Here is a 9232-nt window from a genome sequence, read left to right as displayed (position 1 = left end):
AAAGTACCCAGCTATTAAATGGCAAAGCTGATACTGAGCCCCTGTGTGCCTGATTCCGAAGATTATTCTTTCATAACAGAGGTCACGTGGGGGTGGAAAACAAGACACCAGAAGCCCAGAAATTCCAACACTGTCACTGTCATTAACAATCTCTATTACTTTAAGCAAACTCAATTTCTCTGAGTTTCCAGTTTTGTGTCTAAAAAGAATAATCATTTCTGCCCCAGTCGCTCATCAAGCAGGGACTCTGTGAGGGCCCCAGGAGGTCCTGGATGTGAAGTGTGCTGATATACATAATGTGCTCTGCGGCACTCAGGACTCCAACTACCATATGAGTCCTCCCGCGAATATGGGATGGCAAACAGCTAAACTATAAATCTTACTAAAAAGACTTTCATCCAGAAAATATCAAAATAAAGTTTTGGTCCTCTAACCCTACCTCTCCAACCTCCAACCTAATAAAAGCTGCTCTGGCTGCTCTCCTCCGTGCCTCTATCCCTGTGGCCTTGACTACCAGAACTCAGTGCTAGGAAACTCATTCCAAGAAGACTTTTAGAACAAATCAGCCAGGATGGCCTCACAATGCTTTACCTTCCCATCTGCTCTCCAATGGCCCCATCCTGGGTCCTGCAGCTTGGGTATCAATGAGACTCTGAAAGTCATATTTCCATAATAGGATTCCATAGGTGGGGGTGGGGGTAGGGAGGGTACGGGGAGAAGCTATACATGTCAATAGATTTCATTTCCCTGCCAGCAGCCCATCAAATCAGAACTGAGCTGACCCCTCCCTGCTTTTTAAATGTATAAACAACTCGTTGAACCTTGGTGATTTATTTCCGCGTTAAGAACTCAATTCTTTAAAAAAAAAAAAAATTGGACAAGGCAATTTCCCAGCTGCAATATACTACAACTGACATCTTGAGGGAGTGTCAAAAAGTCCAAGAAGTGGAATGTAGAAATCAAGGAGGGGGGGGGGGAAGTCTCATAAACTTGACTCTCAAAAGAGAGAGGAGGAAATGAGCAGTGTTATCTGATATTCACTTGAAGTTAAAGAATGATTAAATAAGAACACATGTGGAAGCACTGTACAAGTATGAGGTTTAACAAAGCTTTATCATTTCAACCCCCTGGATGTCAGCTTTCTTAATTTCTTTTTTCTTTCCTCTTTCTTTCTTTCTTTCTTTCTTTCTTTCTTTCTTTCTCTTTCTTTCTTTTAATTTACATCCAAGTTAGCATATAGTGCAACAATGATTTCAGGGGTAGATTCCTGAATGCCCCTCCCATTTAGCCCATCCCCCCTCCCACAACCCCTCCAGTAACCCTCTGTTTGTTCTCCATATTTAAGAGGCTCTTATGTTTTGTCCCCGTCCCTGTTTTTATATTATTTTTGCTTCCCTTCCCTATGTTCGTCTGTTTTGTCTTTTAAAGCCCTCATATGAGTGAAGTGATATGATATCTGCCTTTCTCTAATTTTGCTTCGCATAATACCCTCTAGTTCCATCTACCAGCTTTCTAATTTCTAAATTTCCAGTTTATCATAGTTTGACGGTAAGTTATCTTGGGCAAATAAAATTATGTACATGTGTTTTCCCAAATATTACTTCATACAGCCTTCGATGAGGAATGTGTTGAAGAGGGAGAGGATATAAGGGTCTGAGACCCAGGGCCAGGCTAGCTGAAGGCTGACGGGGGCTCAGAAGGCGCTGTGCCCAGGCTGCTTTGCTTCTGACTACTCGGGAAGAGGGAAGGAAGTCCGTCCCACTGCTCACATTCTGTTGGAAGTAGCCTGTACTGCACACCGAAGCAAGATGATTTCCCTAGTGGATTATTAACAAAACAAAACAAAAACAAAAAACAAAAAAAGGCAGGGCCAACTCTCTGGACCACACTGTCAGTTTGGCTGAGTTATCCAATCTTTCCTTCTGGTAGGGGTCGGCAAGCGTTTTCTGTAAAGGTCCAGATAATAAATATCTCAGGGGTTGCAAGCCACATGGTCTCTGCTCCAACTATTCAACTCTGCTCTTGTAGCACAAAAGTACTTATGAACATAAGGTTAAGATATAAACAAATGAGCATGGCTCAGTTCCAATGAAACTATTTTTGGACACCAAGATTTGATTCCATGTATTTTCATGTGTCGTGAAATATTATCCTTTTTCTTTTTTCCGCCAAGTGTTTGTACGGCTCACGGGCATACTGATGGGCCACAGTCTGCTGACCTGTTACAGAAGGTCATATACTATGTAACAGTTTCTTTAAGCGGTGAAAGCTTTTGGGAGGTAAATGGCTGTTTGGAAGTGAACCTCCACCAGGGAAGTCAAGAGTGCTGAGGAAGCAGAATGTCCTTCATCCTTTAGCTGCAATGGTGGGGCCACACTGTCGTTGTTTAATAGACTCTTGCACTGTTTAGGCCATATGCTTAACAAATGGCTAAAACTCTGTGCCAAATATGCAGACAGCTAATGTCACAGTGGTTGAGGGCTTGGGTTCTGGAACTGACCTATTTGGTTTGAATTTTGGTTCTACCACTTGCTCTTTGAGTGACCCTGGGCAGGTTATTCAAACTATAACTCGTTTTTCCCCCATATGTAAAATGATTGTTCTGGGGAACAAGTGAGAAAAAGCATATAAAGTGCTATGCATGGGCCTTAACAAATGACAAATGTTAACTTTACTCACTGTTGAAAGCACAGATCTAGTTTTGCCCTATATCCTATACTATCTTGCACAAAGAAGGAACTAAAAATAACTGGGACATCTTCTGTGGGTCCCTTGTTCACCCCCATCAAATTTTCCCATAATCCTGAGGCTTATCTTAAAGCACGGAGTTTGGACCTTACAGGGCACTCAGTAAGTAGGGTAACTAAGCCGCTTGGTGTGCCAGGCCGTGGTATCCCTGCCCTTTCAATTTTCTTTCTGTGTGTGACAGCAGCTACAGCAGGATATTAGCCCAGCCCTTATGGCAGTTTGGGTGCTGCAGATCTAGTGGGTATTAGTTGCCAGCTACTGACCCTGAAGGCACAAGCGAATAGGCAGAGAAAAGAACAGGCGTTGGTCAGGACTAATTAGACTGTTGCTGAAAATTAAAAACTCATTTCAGGGGGTGAAACTGCTCAGCAGTGGTGACCCCATCATACCATCGTTGGGTAGGAAAACAAGTGATCTGTGAGCTTGTCTTTCAGACCGACATCCAGAGAAAGGCTCCAGTTTACCAAACAAATTTTTTTGGTTCTCGGTTGAAAACAAATCCCCGCTCTCTGCTCCACTGTCATCAACTTTGCAAAGCTACCCCCATTAGGGAAGGTCTCGCTGTGTGAGGGTCTCATTTATAAAAGCTGTGTTCTGCCTCACAGCCCACACACTGGCTAGGGGTGGGGTTGAGGGACACATCCCTAAGGCACCGAGATTTGTGGCAGGGATCAGAGTGCTGCCTCCCGAGAGGGGGAAGAAAGCAAAGATTACTGCAGAAGGGAGGCAAAGAATGCCTGACCAGTTCTACTCAAATGGTGGGATGGGCAGTGATTTTGCTGGTCATGGAGCTCTAGCCTTCAGTGCTAGTCGTCCCCATCCAGCATGCTGTCAGATGCAAAGACTTAGTTCTGTCTGGTATCCAAAGGGCCATTTTCAATCCTGGTTTCACAAAAGAATCAACAGTGGAGGCTTGAAAAAATATTGATGCCTGGGTCTCAACCTGGACCGCTGATTTTTGGGGGAGTGGGGGTGGGCCCAGACACTACATACAGCAAAAGCTCCCAGCCCAGGTTGAGAGCGCCTGCCTTTGCTTACCCCAGGCCCAGCTATATTTGGGAGTCTAGGACCAACCCCAACTGCTCTAGAGATCAGGTTGCACTTGGGCTACTGCTGAGAAATTTCAATCTCAATTTGGCAATGACCCCACCAAAGAAATCTGTATATACACACAGGTACGTGCATACGTATGTGTATATCTATGTGTAGCCAAGTAAGCGAATCCATATTCAGTCTCCAGGGGAGGAAAAGGTGATGTGGTGATCTTACCAAAAGGACCACCAGCCAAGGCAAGGTTTCCCCCACTGCCTCCCTTGACCTCGGCTATTATGTCCCACTCTGTTTCTCAGTCCTGGCTCTTTCCATTTCCAGATGACCGACCTTTGTAGGCACTCGCATATGGCGGCTTGGATGGAGGGGGATGAGCACAGGGCTTCTGGGCCCAACAAGAAGACTGAACGTGCCTGGAGTGGTGGAGGAGGAAAGTGAGGTGGAGAAGAGGGGCAAGAACTAGAGCTCCTGGGTTTCCGAGGACTCGACGGACTCCGAGAGTCGGGCCACAACTCGGGTCAGGGCCCTGTTCTCAGCCTGCAGTTGCTCGTTCATCTGCTTCAAGGTTTGAATCTGTTTTAGCTGGTGGAGGTTCTGTAGAGTGAAACATGGAGGGGACAGACACACAAGAGAGAGAGAGAGACAAGACAGACCAGAGGAGATAAAAGTAGGACAAAGAAATCACGTGACTTTTTGTTTTTGTTTTTAGTTGGCATGCAAGAAAGGAAATGAGAAAGGCAGGAGTAATGGTGGGGGTGGGAGGAGGGATAATGGAGACAAGCACCAACGAGGGGGAGAGCCGGGCCTATGATTCCTGGCTAAGGTCTCACTATGCTGAAGATCAGCCATCTGAATACAACCACCAGGCTCTCAAATAGCACATCTGGATGGCTTTTGAGAAGGACAGCCCACCATGTGGCTTGGGGCCTTCTCAACAGGTTTAACATGGCTGAGCCATAGCCTTGGGGCCCCTTCGTCATCATCGTTGGGACCTGGAGTTCAGGACTCGGTGTGTTCCCAAATCCAGCTACTGCCCTTTTCTTTCTCCCTCCTCTTATCTTGGCCCCCTACTCCTACTTGTTCTCTTTCTGGGTCCTTCTCTTACCTCATTTATTTTTTAATTTAAGAAATAAAACAAGGAAAATAAAAGAGGGGCTGTTGTTCAAGAGTTTTCTGTATAAGGCATGTACTATTTAGGAGGGTGAAGTGGCACATAAACCAGCAGCTGTCAGGTGGTCCTCTAACCTGTTTTGTGGGATGCTTCACTAACCCTGCTAGCTCTCCACTGCAGTCTGGAAGCTTGTTCCAGGACCCAAGAACTGCCAACCCACCTTTGACCTGCCATACGACTACCTGCAACACGAAATTCACAGCTAACTGTGCTCTCTTTGTCCCAGCTCATGAAGAGGCTGGGAGCTGCTTCAAAGTGTTCACATACAGATTCATCCTCTGAAAATCACAGTTGTGCACAGAAGTTGGAGAAATCATAAATGCCCACGATAACGGAATTGGTTGGACTGATGTACTAGTCCAGACTTCACTATTTGTAAGTGTTGCAAATGGAACAGAACAACCAGCCCCTAGATATTTTTCCTAACACCTCGTATCCTCTAAAGGACCTAAAGACTTCAATAAATGGCATTATATCATAGGCCTGCTTACTGTCACTTGTCCTTTCCTAAGTGGTCATCTGGACTGACCCTGTAACTGAGACCATCAGCTCTTTGGGAGGAGGAAAATGATTTCATTATGCAAATGGAGCTTCACAGAGGAAGGTGAAAAATCCTGTGGGTCACAGTGACTACGAACCAGAGAGAAGTCTCTCGTACCCACACAGATGTGAAGGACAGAAATGAAGGATTAGTGGAGTTAGAGTTGGAAGTGAAGAAGCAAGAAAATGAAAGGTAGCATGAAGGGGAAAAAACAGTGAAAAGGAAAAACAAGCAGAGACAAACTGCTCAATAGCTCTTTCCCCAAAGAGGGAGAATGAGCGCCTTGGAAAAAAGGTTGAGCAGCCAAACACTTCCACGTAGCCATTGAAGGGCAGGGACCAAGCAATGCTCTTTACCCTCTGCAAGCATCTCGGCCACGAAGAGGACTGAGATCAGAGGAGATCATGGTGCAGCATATGGAAATATTTAAAGAAATGGGCAGGGACCAAACATAAGAACCAATGGAAAGTCCCTGGCTCTCACCCTTCTTTGGTGTTGACATTGGACCAAAGCTTTCAACATAATCATTGTCATTATATAAAGTGGTCCTTGCCTCCTAGGGAATAATATTAAAGACATAAACTATGAAAATTATTCAATCTAACATGTGAGTACAAGCAGATCGAGGTGGAAGGATTTGGAAGTCATCAGCATGAGGGAGAGAGGCAGGAAACAATCTTGTGGAATGTTCCATAGGAAAGAGTACTGAAAACAAGGCACGGCAAGTAGGAGGGCAGGGCAGGGCACAGAGCAGGGTGGGCAAGGGCAGGATCAGCTAGTGATATTTCTAGAGTGAGTAAAAATAAAAATTCCAAGACCAATCTAAAAGGGCAGTGGCTGCTGGGCCCCTCATGCAAGGACCTGGGAAAGGGAAGAGAAGGTCTGGAAAGGAGGATGATGCTGAATGGAGGATGCAGTAGAAAAGTCCTCGGGTCAGATGTGGGCAAGACCAAGTGCAGCCTAGCACAGCTCACGCTGACATGCACGCCTGTCAGAGGCTGGCATATAATCCTACTCCATTCCAGGATCTGAGTGGAGTTTGTCCTGGGAAGAATTCATAAATACTTACCTTTCAAGTATGGCCAGAAAGGCACAACCCGTGTCACAAGCACAGAGCCTCACATACACCTGGATGAGCCCCTCTCATGGTTCATTTCACCTGGCCTTTGTACTTTATTTGCCAGAGTCACAAAAACAGGCACCAGAGTCACTTTCTGTCCTCGAGTACCTACTTTATCTTCAGGGTTCACTGGAGGTCAACTCTCAACCTGCTCCCTACTGATTGCTCCAAGAGGTTTGAGCATCTGTATGAACCAAATATGCAACAGGCATGGGGTCTAACTGGTCCTTAGTTCAACTGGGTCCCAGATTCGACAAGGCAGTTACCTGTGCTGTTGCCTGACTACCTAGAACACACAGATTTTGCCCACTGATCATTCCCAAGATGTTGATTACCATAAACTGTAGCCTGGATGAAGAAGGACTTGAAGGCTAACCAAGCAGCTTCTTAGACTCCTTTAAGGCCAGTGATACCAATTTTATGATGTCTGTATCTATATATCTGAAGTTTTTGCCTATCTTAAGGTACAAACACAAGCATCCTGAAATTGGTGCTGACTGCGAGGCTTGTATGTCCCTCCCCTTTTGTCCTCTAGGGGGAGCTGGACGATTTGTAAACCTGGTATTAGGCTTTGATGTAAGCAAAGGGTATTTAGGGGCTTTAGAACTTGCAGGTGTTTCTTCATTTGACTTTGCAATTGGTAATAAAGAATAATGGAAACTGACTGGGTCGATTTTTTTAACTAAAAAAACAAACAAAAAGCAGTTTCAAATTGGTGTACCTATTGGCCTGAGGTCTAAATAATCAGGAACTGGCTCCACTTGATGATTTAAACTGAATTTGAAGCTGGCTGGCAAGTAACTCATGGCTGAGAGTGCCAACGCTTTCTTTCTTTCTCTCTCTCTCTTCCTTCCTTCCTTTTTTTTTATTTTTTTAATGTAGGCTTCATGCCCAGTGTGGAGCCCAATGTGGGGCTTCAACTCACGACTCTGAGATCAAGACTTGAGCTGAGATCAAGAGTAGGATGCTTACTCGACTGAGCCACCCGGGCACCCTGGGAGCAAACACTTTCATGTATTATGATCTCTACTGAGGAAAGAAAGGAACTTGTGGCCTAGTTTAGGAAATCATAGCCTGATGGGATAGGGAGAAAGAAATACGTAAGCCTGTCTCAACCCATAGGATTGAGAGCAAATAGAACCACTGAAGGGGCTCTCATACTTGGCAATTAGAATTGGAATGGAGATAAAGAAGGGCCTCCACTGCCCCAGTTTGGGACTTTCTGGGTCTTTGTGTGTGGGCCTGGGTGGATGTGGTGCAGAGTTCTGTGACTAGTGGGTACGGGCTGGTTTTGGGCTCCTGAGTACTCATTAGAAGGCACCAGCTTTGGCCTCGTTTACATGTTCCTGATCAGCATTTAGGCTATTCTTTAATGAGTACCACTGACAGCTGCTTAACAGCAGAGTACAGATGGCATAGCTCAAGGGGTTTCAAAAATGGTGGAGCCCCCAGTGCAACCAAGAGCTGTGGACATTCGTTCATCAAGAACTGTTTAGCTCTACTAACATACTGCTCTAGATGGGAGAGAATACTTATGTGTGGTAGGTGAGGTAAGTCTGGAAAAAGCAGAAGATGGAGAAGCTAATGGTGTTGGATCATCCTGTTTTTATCATCTCAGGAGAATCATTTCTTATTTAAGTGCCACTTTTTGGAGATATAAGTAGGTATTGGTTGAAATTCTATGTGAATGTGATCAGTTATAGCCTTGGAATGGTAACAACAGAACTCAAGGGCAAGGCTTGCCACATCTCCTTCATTCTGGAATTATAAAGGGTTACAGGACTATCGGCACTGCATCTTGTGTAAACTTTTACCTTGTCAGGTCCTGAGAAGTTTTCAGTAAATAATCAACTTTTTTGGCCATTGGAATAATAAACGTCTCTCCTAAAGTGCTCCAATTGCATATTAGGGATGCTTGCTCACAGAAAGGGATTTGGGGCTCTGCCTCATTATTACCCCAGTGCTTCTGGTTCCCAGGTTAGAAAAAAACAACCAAATAAACCCCTGTGTTTCACCAGATGAATGCTTTGTATCACACGTCATAAAATAAGATCCTTGAAGGAAGAAAAAAAAAAAAAAAAAAGCCAAGCAAGTGCTAGGTGATTATGGGCATGTGGCATCACGCCCCGCAGGGCTCAGATGCTCCCAAATCATAGCCAGGTGGCTACCCCGAGCAGCTCTATATTCCCTGCTGCTCTACATCCCCTTTTCAAGGCAGCGAATTGACTCTTCTGGGTAGGTTACCAGGTCTTAGCACTCAAAACTGCCTATGATGGCAGTTGTTCGTTAAAGTGGCTAATGGAGATGATGGTCACTGTAGGTCATGGCGAAGAGAGAGAGGAAAGCAGTGAGCCATGAAGTGTCGCTGGTGGCATGAGCTAATTCTAGTGGGAGAATCCCGAATATTACTGAATGTTGCAGGGGAAATGGACCAGGGCAGAAAATCGACATGCAAATTAATCTGCATTCCACTGCAGAATGTCTCAAACTGTGTTCCTTCCAGCAAAGGGCTGAGACAGGGAGGGGCACCAGGCAGGAGAGTCTCTGGCCATGTTGAGCCTTCCCTAGGCACCTAGTGTGAGGCCTGGGAAGCTGGAAACCT

At 45.3% G+C, this 9232-nt stretch overlaps 1 protein-coding gene across 9 annotated transcripts in view; it reads right to left on the bottom strand.

The window, feature by feature from the left end:
* The window catches only part of PPP1R12B (protein phosphatase 1 regulatory subunit 12B), a 218904-nt gene that overhangs the window by 9213 nt on the left and 200459 nt on the right, over positions 1-9232 (bottom strand). For 5 of the 9 annotated variants that reach the window (XM_043568089.1, XM_043568088.1, XM_043568092.1 and 2 more), the window contains one exon: positions 4212-4392. The exons of the other annotated variants lie outside the window; for them this stretch is intronic. In XM_043568089.1, coding sequence (XP_043424024.1) covers positions 4258-4392 — 135 coding nt within the window. In that variant the 3' untranslated portion in view covers positions 4212-4257. The remainder of the gene's footprint in view (positions 1-4211; positions 4393-9232) is intronic. 9 annotated transcript variants of the gene reach the window in all.

Source organism: Prionailurus bengalensis, chromosome E4, assembly GCF_016509475.1.
Source record: "Prionailurus bengalensis isolate Pbe53 chromosome E4, Fcat_Pben_1.1_paternal_pri, whole genome shotgun sequence".
Lineage (NCBI taxonomy): Eukaryota > Metazoa > Chordata > Mammalia > Carnivora > Felidae > Prionailurus > Prionailurus bengalensis.
Note: the sequence above shows the minus strand (reverse complement) of the source record. Positions and strands in the feature narration are given on the sequence as shown.